Source organism: Temnothorax americanus, unplaced genomic scaffold (assembly GCF_048541705.1).
Source record: "Temnothorax americanus isolate GAGA-0224 unplaced genomic scaffold, ASM4854170v1 Scaffold5, whole genome shotgun sequence".
NCBI classification, from domain to species: domain Eukaryota; kingdom Metazoa; phylum Arthropoda; class Insecta; order Hymenoptera; family Formicidae; genus Temnothorax; species Temnothorax americanus.
Window position 1 is genome coordinate 1436598 of NW_027509657.1, and position 20356 is coordinate 1456953.

Below are 20356 nucleotides of genomic sequence, written 5' to 3' on the forward strand. Positions count from 1 at the left end.
TAGCGGAAATACATGCAACTGATTGCCGTTACGAAAGCTCATAATCAGTCGCTTTGACGGAAATAAATACATTGGATTGCATAATCACCGCTGCAACAGATTAGAACCGAGCGAATTGATGTTGATGGGCAAAACGAGGTTATACGCTTCATAGAAAAACAGATGCTTCTGATTAGCTGATTAATCGTTCCCTGTCGACGCTCCAATTAGTTATTTAACATATTTACAAATATTTTCAAGAGATATTGGATTTTGAGGTAAAGGCAGTATTTCGTCCTATAGACTTTACAATTTCTTTTCTTTTCGTAGAAACATAATTTAACGGAATTATTCTCCGGATAAGAAGAGAACAAAAACCGAATATTAATGATTACGCGCCGATCGGCGAGTGGGCTATGATTTTGTTTGCTTTTTCTGTATATGTTTATTTCCCATAAATATGATGAAATCGAGAGTAATCTTGCAGGTGACAAAATTCGAACTGATAATAATAATACGCCGAGGGAAATCGAAAAAACCCCCTCTATATAAGTCGTCACATCTTTAGAAATGCACTTTGAAAATAAACAAATTACCTATTTTAACGTCTGTGAATTTAATTTCTTGTGGCTTCTCTATGAATTCTTCTGTACGTTCAGAATTACCTAGTTGACCTTGTTAAAAGATAATTGTGTTTTCGGACTACTTCATCTAAATGTTTTATCGTTTTACATGTTTTAATATTAAATTTTTTGTTAACGATTCCTACTCGCATAAGGGTTCTGAATAGAACTTGCCATCTCGCCGGTACATATCAATTTATGTGTCGTGTTTTTTTCGTAAAGTTCTTTTTCTAAATTTTTTATGATAATATTATATGTCCTATCCTTTTCTGAAATTTCCTGTTTTAAATTGTTTATGATTTTTAGTAAAAGTCTTCTGTTCTGCGGAAGGAGACATCTTATAAAGTCAGCCGCCTTCCGCATCTTGCTTTATTTTTATTATGAACTATTTATTTTTAATACTATATTACCTAATTTAATGTCCTAAAAACTCTATTCTATTAAGACATATATATATATTTTATTTATTTTACTTACGATTATATAATCTAATATATTTATAAAGTATTTGTCGTTATTTATAAAATAATAACAAATTATAGCAAAAAGTTTAAGTGAGTTAGTATATTGTAATAAATAATTATAAAAAAGGCGTTATAGAAATTTGAAATTATCTGTTTTATTAGAATTACAATATTACTAAAAACGAATTAAATTAATTTATCTTTTACAATTAGTTTAATTAAGCTTTTTTTTTAAATATTATTAGACATTTATTTATCTCTTGAAATTTGCAAAATAGATTTTAGTTGTTGATTATGGGTGCGGTCAACTTGACGCTACAAATGCTTCGAAGCATTCCTCTTCTCCTTTTTTTCAACGAAGAAAGAAGGAGAAGAAGAACGCTTCAAAGTATTTCTAGCGTCAAGTTGACCGCACCCATAATCAACAACTAAAATCTATTTTGCAAATAGCCATCAGCTATGCGTAAATAAATATATCTAGTACCACAATATTACAAGAAAAATTTTATTTGAGAAGAAACAGAAAAAGTTAAATAATAAAATTTTTATTGTCTTTTGGTATAATGTAACAAAAATAAATTTATATATTTATTAATTTTATTATTATTTATTATTATTATTATTAATATATTTTTTAAATATTGAAACAAAACTGTCTCTAAAATATATGTAAATACACATGCTTGTTAAATTCGGCATTAAATATTCTTGCTAGTAAAAATTCATATACAAAATTCTTGCATCTGATGTCTTCGTAGTTCCGCACCGATCGAGGAAACGCAAATTGAATTGGATACGCGGACTGTTCTGTCTCAAAAGCGAGCTTTAGTGGACTTTTAATCGCCGTCGACATGCCCGTCAACGGAGTTCGCGTGCTGCCGGAAATACCGAAGAATATGCCGAACATGGAGATCTTGATCCGGGAGTTCGAAACGGGCTTCTCGACGTCGGCCAGCTGCCGGCATACCGCATCGAAGTTGTCGACTTCGAGCGACGGCAACTTCGTCAAGAAGATTGTCGAAGCTTACGAGTCAAGCGTAAGAGCGTCTAACGAAAACAGTCAACGGGAACGAACTGACGAAAGATCTAGTTTCTCTAACGCTCTTGATGTCGTCAAGAATCGGAAGAACGTAGGGCAAAACGGCTCGAGTCCCGCGATATACGACGCGACCAGCGCGCAATGTCGAAACGACTTTAAGAAAAAATCCAAGATCTTTTTGACTTCATTCGAGGCACGCGAGGTCGAAGATGATTTTGTTATTCTTCATCGGTATCATTCGGAGAGCGACGTAAAAGCAGTTTCGGAGACATGGCCGAGATCCCCTCCTAAGATCAATATGTACAGCTGCATGAGCGAACTGTCGATGAACGTACAATCCAGTCCTTCGAGGAGGAATGAGACACGGAACCCGAAGAAGAGGGATAAAAAGTTAGAATGTAAAACGAAGAAAAGCAAATTAATGATTTGCTCAAGTCCTTTGGAGAATTTTGAAGACAAAGACTCGGACTGCGAGGATCCTCTTAAAGATATTTTAACAAGCTCTTACGATTCAAGCACCAATAATAGCTACAGAAACTTACAAGCCGATCTATACGGCTTCGAAGACGAACTCGAACTCTCCTCAACTTCATCATCGTTGTCATCGTTGAAGTCCTCCGTGGGGTCGTCGCACAATAACATGTTAAGCATAAATAATGATGACGGTAGTCTGCTGCTGGACTCATCCTTCCAAGACGTAACCGTTACATCTTCCAAAGATATTCCAGAGGCTCGAGATAATCTTCGAGATCCTGAATTGATTCCAAGTCCGTCGTCCAACCGAAAGTCGACACCGCGAGCGATCGGCGTTTCGCCGAATGAAGATCGGCCGATCAAGCTCGACAACGACACCCGCGTGACGTGGATATCAGCTCTGGGCGAGAAGCTGTCTCGAAAGAAACCGCTGAAGAAATTACTAAAGTCGGCATTCAACGCTAAACTATTGAGCTACAAGAAAGTGTGGAAAAAATCGGCCGAAGAGAAGCAGCCGAGTGAGCGTACCTCCGACTCGGGATTTATCGATCGGTTTCCGTCCTCTTCGTCCTTTTCCTCGCAGAAGTCCTGGTGCTCCGATCCTAACGAGAGGCTATTGACGCCGCCGACCTTTGGAACCTTCGGCCGCGCGAAAAACGCTTGCGTCAGCGACAAGACCCGATCGAAGAGCTCTCGCATGGTCTTGACTGAAGTGTCCCGCGAAGAGTTCGCGAGCGATTCTGAGCCTGCCGATTCGACGACCCACTGGGTACCTTTGCGCGGCGCAACCACCGCCTACAAAGAAAACCACGGGAATGTCGAATCTTCGTTGAAGAGCCCGATGCTCCAGAATTCTTCCAAGTTGAAAGCCTCCGGTGGACACTCACCGCTTCCCAAGCATCCTTATCTGACCCGAAACGGGATTCCCAAACACCCCTTTGTCGCGGAGACAAAGTTGGATCAAACAACGGAGGAGTTGATAGAGGAGAGGGAAATGAGATGCAACGCCAAGGAACCTGAATCTGATACGCTTGAATTGGAACCGTCAGGTACGTCGCCTGTGTCTCAAGCTGAATTGAGTATCTCGTACTCCAAGATGTCTGGATGTTTGGCTTCATCTCCAAATAACAACTGCGATATACCGAGGTAATTATAATGATAATAATACTGTTATTAGTAATAACACCATGTAGTAACGTAAAAATATGAACGTAATAATATCAAGAGACACGGCAGTGTCTCGCGCCAAGTGTACGCGCAGCGAGATACAGACCATGTAGCTTTACGCGAACCGTCGAGTTGAGATAACAATATTACACATAAAAGACCAGTGATATATATATATATATATATATTAATATATGATAACACGATACACAATATATATTTTAAGATATAATAATAGATTGGCAATAATATTAGAGAAAGACGAAACTTTATTTTGATTTTCTTCATGTTCTATTTTCTGTAACACATTTAAAGATGATAAATAATAAAATAATACTTCACAAATAGCTCAATAATGTGCAATGCTTTTGAAACAATTAATCGATTAAGGTAGTTCGATGATAAAGGGCTGAAGTCAAAACAATGTTTATAATTTTTTTATTTATATGATTATTAAAAAAATAGAATAACGCATCGCGCAAAGCTTCGTAACGACGTAAAAAGACCATTAGTAATTAATTTTTACGTTGTAGAATAATATTTTGCCTGAAATAGATTTTTAAGTGTGTGTTAACGCGTCGCTTGACTATAGTTTTCAACTTTAAATTATTAATTTAAAAAAAACTGTGCGGTGGATCGTGTTCACCTTCAACTATAGGCTTCCTCACAGTGTCCTCTTTCCATCGATATACATATATTGTTCGGACATTTTTGGCAAAAGATTTTTCGCAAACTCGTGTTATTCATAGGAAAGTAACCTCTTTTCCTATTAGACCAATGTTAAAATCATTAAAATCACCTAATTTTAAAATTAAATATATCTTGAGAACGGGACGGTGAATTATCTTTTTTCTGGGTTTAATCGATTCAGGAGAGTTCCTTTTTTCGATATAAAAAATAAAACCTATCACTTTTGGCAAAAGTTGTTTCACCATCGAACTGCCTTAAAAGTAGACAAATGTGCAATGTAGTGGATACATTCAGATCACGTTCGTGCAAGTCAACGTCGGCGCTCGATGGGCTCGTTCCTCAGCAGACACCGGTCAATAACGTTCATACGTTGTGCAACTTCAGCACGGATTTCTTATCTACCATCAGGCGCAATAATCCACACGTGCCGAAAGAGCCCAGCACGCACCGTTACGCCACCGTGAGTCCAAGGAACTTTAGATTCTCCATGTCACGGGAGAAATCACGGGCGATCGAGAAGAGTTCCGATGCCTAGAAGAGAGCACCGGCGGTCTCTTCCCCTCGGGAGAAACTTTCGGCTTGGTGGAATTTTGCGATTTAATCAAACTTCGCTGAAATACGTCACGCTGGATAGTAATCTATTTAAATTACGATCAAGCTTCTCTCACAATCGAATGTTGGTGTTCGAAAATTAGTTTACGACCGTTTGACAATTATTTATGGCTCAAATTGTGCGCACGTCACTTTACTTAGATTTAGGTTCGATTCAATGCCATTGGTTACCGTCAGGTCAGCGAGAGTCACTTCGATTTAAGCTTGGTTTGCAGTATTCGCTGCGTAAGCGCCGAAATGGTCGACAGATCATTAGCAACCAAGCGACGGGTTTACCGCGTCAATTCGTCCCGATGTATTGATATTAATTGACACTGTGCAAATCTCGAAGTATACCGTTGTACAATTGTTATGCTCAAGCGAATTCCGATTTAAGAATTTTTGACTGATAATTTGATAAACTCTTGTTTATATATTTATCTATTTATTAAAATCTATTTGCATGTCTACGACGATGCTCAACAAAGTTGAATCTTGCAATAATTATCTTTTGTAGTTTTATAGTTTTATACTACCGATTTCGATGCAAGATTATTCTTGCACGGTTAAAAGAATGTGCCGCAACTATAAAAATGTAACCCGGAAAGTTAAAAATTCGATTCGTATCCGATGTACTGATATTAATTGACACTGTGCAAATCTCGAAGTATCGTTGTACAATTGTTATGCTCAAGCGAATTCCGATTTAAGAATTTTTGACTGATAGTTTGATAAACTCTTGTTTATATATTTATCTATTTATTAAAATCTATTTGCATGTCTACGACGATGCTCAACAAAGTTGAATCTTGCGATAATTATCTTTTGTAGTTTTGTAGTTTTATACTACCGATTTCGATGCGAGATTATTGTTGCACGGTTAAAAGAATGTGCCGCAACTAAAAATGTGTTCCAAAAAGTTAAAAATTTGATTTGTACGCGTCTCGTTTGTCTTTTTTGAAAAAACGTCAGCATGAATATTCGGAGAGATTTCCATCAAAGAGAAGTTGAGCGATGACGTATTTTTTATCTTTCGCAAATTTTTCTACTGGAAAAAACTAATATAATAACATCTTGCTCATTCTTCGTAAATTTTGCGAATTACCATCGCACATTTTTAATATCTCTTCTTCAGCTTTTTAATGTTGTATTCAATTAATCTTTCTTGTGCTGCGAAAGGTAAAAGATATTTGACATGTGCCAGCAGTTCCATTTACTTGTCCGTTTCTCTCGTCGAAATCGGTAGGTTCAAATACACGACAGGTTCACGATATCGTGAAGATCTCGTTCGTTTCTCGCGAAATGACACGACGAAGATTCTTTCAAAGATAAGGCCGTGCGAAGAGCGATATCATGTAATCTTTATTCTTACTGACAAAAATACGCTTCTCGAGTCTCTCGCATTTCTTTCGGAAATGTTGAAGAAGATCTCGAGTAGCAGTGAACGAATTATTAATTGTACGATAGCGATTTTGCAGCTCTTAAAGCAGAAACTTATGTATTATTTACTATTGTTAAGGGATAAGTGACATTTTGATATGATATTGTATACATCAATTGATTGTACATATTGTGCTCGAAAAATTAATATATGCAAAATATTTTATTCAAATATTTAGAACTGTAAATATTTTTTTTGATAAGTATATATATATAAATTCTTCAATTATTTTCTTTATTATATATATATATATATATATATATACATATTATATTTATTATTACAATTAATTAGTGCCAGGTATAAATTATTTCTTTAAGATTGGATTTATTTTGTCAAATTACTTGTCGAAATTGTATGAATTTTATTTTAAGGTACTGTCGATACACATCCTTGGAGAAGTGTCCCAATTCGACAAAAATCATTGGTGTAAAGCTTCAAATTCCCCAGTTCCTTCCATAATAGTTAGACGTTTATCAGAGATGTTTACGAATCTAAGATTAATGATATGCATGAAGAACACATCGTCGCGTCAGCACAATAACACCGGCAAAATAGACATTTTAGTGATAGGCGAGCAACGACGAAATTTATTTGTAGTGTGCCTAATAGTCAATTTGCATGAAATTTGCATATACATATAGCGCTATATATAGCGCTCCCGACAATAATCATCTGGCGGGACGATGACAAACGCGTAAAGATGGGATATGTTTGTACATGTTTGTTTTGCTGGAGGCACTCTCTAATGTAGTGGAAACTGTACGTAACGACGTACCGAGAGACGTTATTGTTACTTTACAGAATCACGTAAAATTTTCCCGGGAGAAGCTATTCGTTTCGAAGAGCGACTGCCCATTTAAGTTCCGTCATAGAGCTTACGCCAGTCACTCTTTTAATCCTTCGACGACGACAAATACGTTTATTCCGCGGGATTGTTAAAACGCAGCATCTTTTCTTTTAGAGTCACATTTATTTTATCCTAACTTAATCTTAAAAAATCAAAGCAATGTCTTAATATTGTCAATCTTACTAGTAATTAATCACAATTATTAAATGGTGTCATAAGAACAATATTTTTTAGAAACCAATTGTTAAAAGAATTGTTTAGTCCATCTGAGATCAGTTCGACAGTATCATATCATTTACGTTCTTTGTCGAGGAACATTCACTGGAACTTTATAATTACTCCTGCGACATTATGATTGTCGATAACATGTCGTTAGTGTAAACACTGTAAACTGACAGCTGCTTTTGAGTGGTATCAATATGACAAGCGATAAACTCGGGAATGTCATTATTGTCTACATCTACCTTGTCTCGTGAAATTCAATTAATCCTCAAAACCGTACCGAATTTATCGGCTCCGTTCTTCGTCCTCTACGTTCAGTTTGATTCTCGTGTATCGTATCCGTTAAATCTTTCGCTGCATGCACGTATGTATGTACATACTATAACTATCGCAAAACTATCGATCGTAAAAAAATTGACGATTGGAAAGGATTAATAGAAAGTTGTTTTTTATATTTTTGATCTCCAAAATCAGGATTTAGCTATATAGAATTCTTACATTTCTATTTTTCCTCTATTTCGATGTATCCATTTTAATCTGTGGGATAAATATAAGATTCGGTCGCGGATTATAAAATAAATAATGGGCAGGATCATTTCTTTTCAAAAAATTAATTGAATTTTAAAAATATTGCAGCACGATACGTTTCTATACTGTCTCGCAAAAATCTAGAACGTTATTTCGCGAGGAATATAAAGCGAGAGGAATGCTAACATTGTTAAAAAATATTAATTAATAATGTCATAACGTCTCTCTTACGGTTAAAAATTAAAATTTTTAAACTCAAAAATTTCAAGCATTAAATATTCGTTCCTTTGAATGTTTGCCGGACTCACTCTCGGAATATCGAGCCAGGATATCGCGTACAATCGCTCGATGACGTAGGTAGGGGCGTTTTCCGCCCCCACGTTTAAAAATGGGCAATGACGTAAGTTATACATCCATTGAAACTCGCCCACACGTGTACGTACAAAAAGTGATCCCCGGGGACGTTCTCTTCTATGGATTCTTCAACCAATTTTTCTCTTCAGTCAATTTTTTCGTCGCAAAGAAAAAGGAAAAACAATATTTCTGTTTCCTTGAATACTTCCGCGACATTTTTATGGTAAAGAGCACCAATATTCAACGAATTTGAAAGAAAAAGTAGCGCATTATTTTTACGTCCTACATCGAGAATACAGATGATTAATATTATACCGATCCTGTTCGGAAATAAAGTACCTATATCTAACAGGAAAATCGTGTTGTATGAATCACGAATATCTACCTTCGATAAGCCGTATTTAAATTTTTACGACAGGAAAAGTTCTATTATTTGACCATTCAGAGAAAAGATCGAAGCAGATTTACGGTCCACCGAGCCGTAAATCTGCCTATTATAGGATCCTATAAGGATTCTACCGTTTATACTATTCAGATCCTGGAGGCGACAATTCCCACTATCGAGGAAGCGAATTAACAAACTCGTTTAACCGAATTAACATCAAACTCTGTACCTCCCTGTAAAACCCGTAAACCCCCTTAAACCAATGCAAATTAATACGACGAGGCCAGTCACAACAGTGGTGAAATCGCGGACGCTTCGTTCTTGTATCACATTTTAATCAATTGAATATAATCACACTGACGTAAGACAAAAAAATCTTTCTCGATCTGCTTCTTCAAATTTTCCTTTAGCAAAAGTTTATATTGTTGCGCTCGCCGAGTCCGCGTTCGCGTCTCACCGCTCGCACTCTCATTCACTCGCGCAACCGGCACTCGCGGACAATGAGACGGCACAATGTAAGAAAAGGAAAGACTCGTTTATTAGAGCAAACGGATTGAAACGCAGAATCGAGCTGTCACGTCCGCTCGGAGACGGAGACTTCCAACAAAACAACACAACCGTGGTAAATCAATAAATCAATAAACAGCTGGTCATCAGGGACGCTTCGCAATTCGCCGCAAGATTCGAGCGTCTCAGCACGGGCGCAACAATATTTTATTAATTTAAGATAGTCTTATAAAATATATGTACCAATATATATATATATAGAAAATATTTAAGTAAATTACTATATTTGAAAAATAATTTAATAAACATTAAAAATTAAAATGAAATTTTTCAAAAGTATCCACAATCGAAACTTTACGTAATAACAACTTTACACATAATTCATCTTACTCCAAAAATTGATTTTTAAATAAAAATGTTTAACTTAATTAACTTTTTATAAGGTAGGATTTTCATTCCTTTCCATATAGATATCGCGAAACTGAGAGAGAGAGAGAGAAACCTCCACTACTATTTAATTAATATAATAATATCTTTCTCCTATTCTCTCTCTATCGCGCGATCAGTTTGAACCCGTTGCGTGCAGAGGAAGGAGATCGCGTGCATCTGCTTGAAAGAGAATAACGTCGGCGGAAGCCGGTGAAAAGAGCAATTTTCCGGAACGATGGCGTGGAAAATAGATGCATCGCCATCGTGGTAACATTGCCGACTGCCGATGACGACGATTTTCTCATTTTCTTCCCTTTTTCCTTAACAGCGGCCGTTGTTCGCACTTCATAATGTTCATATAAACGGAGCGTCGCGTTTTCCCAAGAAACCGCCGGAACAGAGAGTTCATTGTTAACGCTAAAACTGTGGCTGAGAAATAATATGAGAAAAAGCATATAAAAAATAGGATTATTATATCTGTCCAAACGTTCTCAGAATAATGGGGATAATATGAAAAGCTACTTGGAGAGTTTTCAGGTACTCTGTGAGAAACGTAATCCCCCGAGGACATGAATTATTATAGTCCCTTCTTTGCACAGTTGTGTGGAGGTACTCGCCTCCTTGTGCGCGAAAATGCACTTTTACAAGATGAAGAAAACATGTCTTTTTTTCTCTTTTAAAAACGCGTATCTAGAGTCTTTAATATTACGGTTACGGTACCTGCATTTCACCATTGTTCCTCATATCCTTCATATCCCTCTTTCATGAATGTTTCCACAAAGAGAAAATTGAGGCATTGTCAATAACGTCAAAAACTCTCCCAACCGTTGTTGAAGTAATGGCGTACTCGAGAACAATAATAATCCAGGTTATATTCGAGGGAATCATATGCATGTAAAATGTATTGGCAAAGAAGAAAAAGATCGCGTTAAATATGCGTTTAACGCAAAGAAAAGGAAAATGTTAAAGCTTTTGCTTTCTAATAAGCAAATGCTACCTAAGTAGATGATAATGAAGCATTAATTTATGATTAATTCTATTTAAAATAGAAAAAAGATATTTATTTTTTCTACATATATTTCTATATATACATAAAGAAAATTATTCACCCTAGTAATTGCAGTAATTAATATACATCATTTGTAGGCATTTATTCTAATCTTTGAGATAAAATAATTAGTTTTTAATATTACGTATTTTAAGATTGTTTGACAAAACAGAAGCATAAATAAATTTTTTTTTAATTTAAAAATTTAAGAAAAACTTAAGAAAAACTAATATAATATTCGATATGATTCAATCGCTGTATTATAGTATCTCTCGTAGTTCTATAAATTTAATATTTAATATCTGTTATATATATATAAATATAAAATTGTTAGAATAAATAGATTCTTTTTTATTACAGCCACGTGTGGACATTTTCCTTTAAAATTTCCGTATCATTTACGTTGGATCCTCTGATTATCCCGCCGCAAGCAAGATGAAGTAATACTATGCAAATTCAATGACTTCAAATTGACACGGAACGCCGGGGTTAGAAAGAGATTGCATCTAAACCGTAAGCAAAACACTTTGTTTGCATTCCGCCCTTTTTACCGAGCTATCATGTTATTCTAAGATAATATCTTTTGCTATGTCGAAGGATATTGCGAAGAACACTAGAATACTTTGTTTGCGTGCGTGAATGTTTCTTTATCTCAACAACACTTTTGAAATATTTCAATCTTTGTTGATAGTAATATTCTTATCTTCTTATAAGCAACATTTTCTTCGTGGCTCATGTAATTGAAATAATTGCATGATGAAATTCTTGATTATTTAAAAAAACATTATTCAAAAATAATTAATCATTTTAGCGAGAAAGAATATGATGTTTTAATGCGTCGCACTTTACTCGTGGTGCACTTTCTCAAGATGAGAGAATATACTTTGAAAAGGAAAGAGAATTCTCTCTAATATAGCTTTAAAAAATCTAATCGAGCACTTTTGATCTAACGGAGGATAATCTCTTTGATCATGTCGAATCTCGACATTTCCTGATATTATAAAATAATTTGGGATCGTTTTACTTTCCTTTGCAGCAGTGCAAGCGTACTTCTACGTCATTCTGCAGCTTTTGACGTAATCTAGTAAAATTTGCATCAAAGCTAGAATTTAGATGACGAGAATATTGTTTGAAGCAGCTCGCCTTGTTCTCTTCGGTGTTTTTGATACTTTAGAGAATTAGGTTTTCTCATCAACAAAACCTTTCCTAACAGAAGTAGAGTAATTTATTTTCGCGTCACGTCCTTTGGCTAACTTTATCACTTCTAATTTAACACAATATGAAATCATTATACTCTGCTACCGAAGAGAGAGAGAGAATTAAATGTAATTTTATTTCTCTGACTTTGTCTCACGGCCTGTAATATATTTAATTAAAATTTAGATTCCATAATTATTCCGTCAAAATAGAAGAAAATACTTTACGATGGAGTTTCTCTTTCGAATTTCTTTTCTATAAAAATTTAAATGTTCTCTTCGCCATTGTGTGTCGAATTCCCACTCTACTTCACGCTTTGATGCAAACTTATCAAATTTTTCAAGAGCGTTGCACTGAGAGACATGAAATATATGAAGGAAAATATGTCAGACACGTGAGATTGTCGGGGCTTTATATTTTTCCTCGATTTTAATATTTCAACATTTCTCATTTTCTCCATCTTTTCCTCTTGCAAGCTAGCATCTCTTTGCACAAAAAAGAAGATAAGTGTGTTTATTCGAGCAAGAATTATTCGATGAGTGGAAAGAAAAGAAAGAAGAGAGTTACTCGTTATTTTTATAAATGAAGCAACAATGTGGAAGAGAAAGGTGAATGTTGTTGAAATCTGGGAAATGACCGATATATATTTCAGTTTTCTCAGTTTTCTCCTTCCTCGCTTTTAACGACTGAGCTATCCGCCCGCCATTTGTCAATGTCCAGACCCTTGCCGCTCGTAAACAACGCAAGTCGATCGACGGTTGTTCGAAAGTCCTCACGTGCGACGGTAGCGAAATTGGTTTTTTTCGTGTTGCTTTTGACGGTCAACTAATAAAATGTGTCGATATCAACGACACCAAGATGCTTTGGCGATAGAATCCAGTTTGTCGGCTTTATAAATGACGCTCCGTTGCGATCGTAATACAAAGCTCTCTCTATGACAGTTCACATAGATCGTATACGATCGTCGATTTGCTGTGCAAAGACGAATTTTACAATGGATTTTGCCCGTTGTTATACAAGAGAGATATACATTGCAGGAATGAGTGACTTGACGCTTTCATTAGCCATAATAATGAAATATTTAATAGCGATACATTTTCAAGTATATATTAGTACTCTTGAATTATTTTTTAAACAAATAAGTAGAGATAAACGATCCAGTTTTTAAATAACTAAGGAGAGATTTTACATTTTAAAATTGAGTAAGTAAATTTAATAAAATAAAATATACGGAAAATATATAAAGGAACGGATATAAGTATGTATGATTTTTATTGAACAATTTCTTGTAAAAGAGAATGATCAATACTCACTAAATTTATATTATTTAATTAGTTTTGAAAAAATAGGTAAATTTTAAGATTAATCTTCAACCTTTATTCGAATTTACGAAAAGAATCATTATGAAGATATATCTATGAACCAGAAAACTATCGAGATATATTTCTAACATTTTCTTCGTGGCACTCTAATTTGCAGAAATTTTAGTGTGCTGAACTACTCTGGAAATTCTTCAAGCGTTATGAACGATCCTCGATTACTGCAAAGAAGTTTTGTAGAATGCAGATACTGTGTTTTTACGGCATGGCTAAACTTTGCATTTTGTGAAAACTTCATTAATCGCATGAACGACTATGATTATGATAATTGTACTTTGGTATAAAACATAAAACAAAGTTCAATACTTTTCGTTTGAAGAGAAAATTTACGAAATAAAGTAACAAAATTTATACGTGAAATTAAAGCAATATAAAAATGTAATACGTAAATAATATAAAACAGTATTAATTTATTATTAAATAATATATAATTATATTTTTATTATATTTTTCATTCCACACATTTCTCTTACTTCTCATTTCTATTTATAATTCAGGAGAGATCATTTCGTGGCATTCTACACGTTTTGAAACCTCGGATAACCGTATATTACATAATAGTTATATAAACAATTTTCCCGATCGATGAACAAATCGACCATAAATTGCGTGCGCGAGATTAATAATTTACTCGAGGCGAAGTCCTCGCAAGACAATTCTTCGTAACAGCACTTTGCAATTTATGAAATTGTTAATTTTCTTCGCGTCAGCTTGGAGCATCACGGCGCAACATGCAATGAAAGTAACCGATAGTAAAGCTTTGTGTATATAACGCGATTGAGAATTTATGAAAGTTGATATTGAGCAAGATTGCCGGTCTTAAAAAGCAATTTATTTAAAAATTATTTACGCATTATTTGTATTGTACTCTTCTCTAAAAATTATTTATGTTACTCGCATGTAAAATCGTATATCCTTGTGTCATCAAAATGGAATAGAAATCTTTTCAGGTCGTATTATATAATTTAATCGATAAATCCTTTTAGATCCGGCTATTCAATTACGATTTTGCTTTATCTTGATGCGGCTATTTTCAAAATTTTCTTCGAACGGGAAATACAGCTTCTTTTGAGTATTAAATTCTAAAAAAGCTGCTGTAATCAGTGACGGGAATAATTCGCATGCAAATGCTGTTGCGCGCAGCCTCACCGTCGCAGCGTACAATCGTGCTACTACTGACAATGAGTAAAGCGAAAGTAGCTTAAAGCGGATGTAGTCGAACGGAAAAAACGAGCTTCTGAGGATTCATCGGAAACAAAGAAAAAATGTGACATTGATTATTCTCGCATCCAAAATCTATATTTCACTGTATAAAATTAAACAAATAGAACAAATGTTGGTGTCGATGATATTACGAACACGAAGAATGCAATTCAATCTTATTTATATCATATATATTTATCTAATCTGGTATTATTTGAAAAGTGTTGATTCTAAATCAACATTTTTCACATCGGGTTAACATTTTTATATCGATTTAACAGAATACGCGTTAGAACACACGTTAGAAATTTATAGTTAAAATACGGAGATCTTGCGATTTTTCTCTCACTTTTATTGCCAGCGCGCTCTCTCATTGAAGTTGCAGTAGTATAACCAGATATGTGGTCATCATTGAAGCGATCTGAAAGCAATATCGGTCACGTAATGATCTTCCAATATCCGAATAAAAAAAGTCCGAGAATGGTATTCGATATATGTCTGAATAAATATAACAAAATCGTACAAATTATAGGTAATAATACTATCATAACGCTATTCGTAAATTAATACGATATAAAGTCACTTCGCAATATTTGAAGCTAATACTTTATTTTATACTGATTATAAAAATAACAATGTCCAAAATACGCAACGCAAATTGTAACTTATCATTAAACATTCCTGAAATGCGTCTAGAACACGCTGTATAATTTGCGATGTAAATATAAAGAGTATCGTCAATTCACAGACCATTTCTTGCAAGAAAATCGAAGCTTCGCGTTAAGTAGAAGCTATGATGGCAGCTTTGAGGCTTGTCGGATGTTCTCGAAGTTACGTGCTCGTACAATTGCATTACTAGCTGTAAAGTTTCGCACAAGTATCAATTCTGAACGGCAACGTGCCGATTCGAGTACACAAGAGCCTCATTCAGTTTACGGGAAACCGAGGGGTGAAATCGAAGGATGTGTTCCGGTTACGCGATTTAGGAGCGCATTTAGACTAACATGTATCCCGAATCCCTCTCGAATACTAGGCCGGGGCCAATTAAGCTTTACTACGTACCTATCATAATAGTATTTCAAACATTCACTCGGATTTGTTGTCGCGATATTTGTTCTTAACACCTGTTTACTGATTGCAAATATAAAAGCGAATATATAATTACTCGTGGTTATTATACGCACGTCGTTAATATTCCAAGCGAAATCCTTTCTGCAAGTATCGCACGCAAAAATTAATAAAAATTATATATTTATATACGCGGTGAGGTACAGTTATTATTTTATACGCGTATGCGCGCGATATTTCGATTTAAAACCACATTATGTTCGTTCTTAATTTATATTTCGATATAAATTCTAACGTTTATTTTTATCTCGCGTTTCGATATGACTGCTATCTTTGCCGCTAATGTATCTACATTTTTGCATAGAAATATATCACATAAACGTGACGCTTTAATTATCTCGATTGAACCGCCAACGCGACATGGAGAATACGGGAAATGGACGTTCTTCTTTAAGTCGTATAGTTGCCGTGATAACATCGTAGTGAGAAACGTGTTTAATTTTCCACGAAATCACCTGGCATAATTCAGCAATTTTGAAATCTTGACGCGATAATTTACGTTTACTCGTAACATCCAGATGAGAAAAACGTAGGTCTTAACATCACGAAGCGTTTATGGTTACTAATCCTTTTATTCTTCGACATACGTGTCCTACATACGTATGCACGTAACGTCGTTCATCCAGTTTCAAACTTTTAGCTAAGTTGAAATTTGAGTGATGGATCGCGGAATTAAACGCTACATATATACTTGCGATTGTTCTCGCGTGCACAGGAAGTAGAATAGTCGCGGTATAATCCGCCTAATCGAAATTCCTACGTTGCTTTAGTTTCTTACCGAACATAATAACGGCAACTTCACGTAAAAGCATCCGCCAGCGGAGAACTTTAGCCTTCGATTTAGAAATTGCAACGACAATTGGACGAAATCCTGTGTTCAGAGAAAAATATTTATGCAGATTGCAGTCGTATTAAAATAATTGCTATATGTAAATATAACAAAGTTACGAAACATGCTTTAACGAAATAAATGAAATTATAATTAGAGAGAAAATTACATTTGTTGGATAAAAAATTGGATTTTATCTCTATCGGAAGAAATGAAAAGATAATGTATCCTCAAGTTGTAACGGCTTTATCTACTTCATCTACTCACGTCATTTTTCTTCATCAATTTTACTTGCCACTCTACCTGAATCGAACCCATGCGATTAGCCTGAAATAAATCATGTCCTCACATCCTCTAATTAAAAATTCGCTACTTTATATTTATATCTAAACAGATTATTTTCTATAAGATTCTAAATATTATTCTATTTAATATCCGTACACATGTCGGCCGTTATTTCACTTAGCATTGTCCAAAGTTTGCTCGTACTGATAAAATTCTCATCGCACTCTCGCGTTGTTATATCGACACTTTTTATCGCTACCTAAAGTATAAAGGAACATTTGACTTAGCATCGGCAGAAAAGTTTTACTTGAGCTGAGGCGAAGTCACAGGCGATATGAAGTAATAACAGCTGAAAGAGGAACCCCAGTAGCCACGCGGACAAGCAGGAGACCAGCGACCACATCTGCACCTCCCACTGCTTCGTGAACAAGTACTGAATTACAAAATACATGTTGCTGATGGTATTCAAGCTCAGACTGGCAAGCCAAAAGAGCAGCGACCACGAATACAGCGAGTCCAAATTCTCCGCGGCAATCATCAAATCGTTATACATATTCAGGATCATCTTTTGCAAACAAATAGAAACTGTCATAATCTTGTTTACCACCAAAACGTTTAACACTGACATAAAAATTAGTATTTTATATGCATATACGTATAAAATTCTGTATCACACGTTATTATTTCTTTTTTTATTATATAGTGTTCAGGTGATGAAACCGCTGGCCTAGAAAAATAGCCATCGCCACGAACTTGTAGATAGCCACCGACGTGCCGATGTGGGGCATCATGTATCCCATATTGTCGGTCCATTTCTCTCCGAAGGCGTACATTCCGAGACGATTAACGAAGATCCAGAGGGCCGCGGTCACAATTACGAGGATCCACGCGACGACCGCGGTCCGCGTTTCTTTGCGAGGATAACCCAATTGTCGTACCTCCTCGTCAAAATCTTGTAGCGCATTCCAAATCCTGACGAAACTGCGTCTCGTAAATGCCGTCAAGCCCAACTCGTACATTACCACGCTATAGTTTGTGATAATCTGAGCGATTTAATTTTGATCATTACTTTGAACTTTCATTGATTTAGAAATTTAGAATTCAGATGCTTAACTTAAATTTGGAAGAATAATACAAATTAAGATAAAAGCATTAAAGCAGATTTTCTCTTCAAAGAATTTAAATAAATAAGTAAATTCTTGATTTCTTTATTTTTGATAATATATATATATATATATATATATATATATATATATATCGCGAGTATATACAGTCTTCTGCTTTATTTCAATTAATTTCTCACTGACCTTTGTGTCCTCTGTTCTATCAAGAGGATCGGTTTCTCTTTTAATACTTTGGTTTAACAGAAACCTGCTAAACACCTGGTAGAATACATAGCTGTAGAAAATAGTGGCGATTGCCGTGAAGATCAGGTTGATGTTCGACGGCACCAGGCGGTCTTGCGAGAAATTGTAAGGAGCGAAGCCAAACACTCGTACGACGTAGATCATCGGCCAGATGGCTCTGTAAAGAGGCGAGTTTGGACCGCGTAGCTTCACTAGTTTCTTCAGTTTCTCCTTTTTCTTTTTCACTTTAGCAAACACGGTCTCCACGTCGAAAGGAAGAGCGTGTAACTCCATGTCCGGGGGAAAATCGATCGACGACTTCGAATCAACAATATCTAGCAAACATGAGTTTCTTGATGTGGGACTTCACTAATGAAGTAGAACTTGCACCCGTCTGCAAAGTGTATATAATTATCAACACATATACAGCACAATTATTTGCATTTAAAGAAAAAAACGAATGACAAGAACGCATCTTAAGGGTATATTCGAATAGCTCCATTATATTAAAATAATACGATAATATATTGTTGAGGAAAAAAATATAATAAAAATACATTGCAATAGAAAGAATAGATAAATATTGAAAAATAAAAAAATATAACTTTGTATAATTGAAATTATATTTTATGTATTAATTAGTTGTTTAAGCATGAACATTAAAAACATAAATTCTAAAATTTCTGTAAATTACTCATACTATACTCCGTTCTTCTCATCGTGAGAATTTTGCTGTGACGTTGTTCCTTGTTGAAGTTAATTATTTGTCAAAGTCGATTAGTGTGAAGAACGCGGCGCGAAAGCAAAGTTTAAAATCGCAGGAAGGACGATAATGTCGCTTCTAATCAGGGTCCATCTTCAATTTCGTGAGTAAACATTGAATCAACAAAGTCCTGAAAAATCTGTGCGCTTTTGCTTGGTGTCTCGGAAATCACTACGTTCATCGATCAATTGATTGTCCTAGAAAAGGTAACGTCGTGGGACAATGTGAAGCTATACGATAAATAAAACTGTAGGAAAAACAGTAAGAAAAACGGAGCATCTCTACGTTTTTCTTACTTTTCCCACAGTTTTATTTATCGTGGATTTCCTCCCACAGAACATATGAAGAACTACGAGAAGAAATGGCATAAATCCAAAGCAAGAGTAAAATGAGTTTATTCTTCTCTTAAGCCGTAGCGCCTCTTACAACGCAGTCGATCGGGCGCGATAAACTATTACGTTCGCAAAATCCTGGAGCACCTCTCACTTTTTATTTCGGAAGTTAAACGAATTTTAACGTGCCCCGAGGGCTATTCCGGAACTGTCGTAAAACCTCAAACTTTTTCCGCAAGTTCAACGTCAACTTTCCCCGACGATGAGAACGTTATAAATCTCTGGAAAATATATAACCACTCCAAGAGATATAGAGGGAATAAAAGGATTTATATAATCTCGGAAATAGTACATATATTTGCGCCAAAATTCAACGTCCCAAAAAAATAGACAGCCGAGCTTCCGGCCGAGAGCCCAATATATTTAGCGGGATTTATCCCTTCGCAACCGCGATGCACGCCGCGTAAATCATTACGTTGCGTAAATTGGAAATTTTCGGAGTGTTTCAGCCGGACCCGCGTGTTAAGTACTCACACCTCACACCTCACACTGCGCGACAAATCGGGTCGCTCGAAGTGCATCGATTGTCCAGGACGACGACGTCGCGAGGACTACGAGGACTCGGCGTTTCATGACACTTTCGTCACGCGCGATAAAGCAGGATTAGAGCCACTCGTGTAAACATACCCGCGAGACGCGCACACAAACAATTTACACGCGTGAATACCACCGTTAAATATTCTTCCACGTCGGCCCCGAATGAATAATTGAACAGCGAAGAAGAATGACAGGTAGAGACAACCGGTCGAAGCGCTCGCGTATAGTTGTAATTGTATAGCATGAAGAGACAGCCTGTTTGTATTCAAGGCTATGCCGCATCGCCGTATACCGATTTTATTGCACGGGATGTGTACTCCAGTTCCTTTCGATTCCCATAAAACTTTTATAAAACGAAGAGAGTGAATGAATGATTTTATCTCAAGAATAGAATAATGAATACCCTTTATTGATTTCTATATAAATAATAATTTTAAAGTATTACATGTCTATTGTTTTAACAATAACAATAATGTTCCGTATTCTGGTATAACGTGAGATAATAA

General features: G+C 35.6%; 2 protein-coding genes across 3 annotated transcripts in view; one reads left to right on the top strand and one right to left on the bottom strand.

The window, feature by feature from the left end:
• LOC143903963 (uncharacterized) overlaps nucleotides 1–6670 on the top strand; it is a 45350-nt gene extending 38680 nt beyond the window's left edge. For both annotated transcript variants that reach the window (XM_077418095.1, XM_077418094.1), the window contains exons 2-3: nucleotides 1825–3725; nucleotides 4731–6670. In XM_077418095.1, coding sequence (XP_077274221.1) covers nucleotides 1918–3725; nucleotides 4731–4971 — 2049 coding nt within the window. In that variant the 5' untranslated portion in view covers nucleotides 1825–1917 and the 3' untranslated portion in view covers nucleotides 4972–6670. The remainder of the gene's footprint in view (nucleotides 1–1824; nucleotides 3726–4730) is intronic.
• Nucleotides 6671–14746: 8076 nt separating this feature from the next.
• On the bottom strand, nucleotides 14747–18987 carry LOC143903973 (uncharacterized). Its single transcript, XM_077418118.1, has 7 exons — nucleotides 18853–18987; nucleotides 18120–18552; nucleotides 17516–17855; nucleotides 17120–17442; nucleotides 16795–16854; nucleotides 16477–16569; nucleotides 14747–14991 (listed from the first exon to the last, which is right to left on the bottom strand). The coding sequence occupies exons 2-7, from the start codon at nucleotides 18450–18452 to the stop codon at nucleotides 14941–14943; spliced, it is 1200 nt and encodes a 399-aa protein (XP_077274244.1). The 5' UTR covers nucleotides 18453–18552; nucleotides 18853–18987; the 3' UTR covers nucleotides 14747–14940.
• Nucleotides 18988–20356: the final 1369 nt, after the last annotated feature.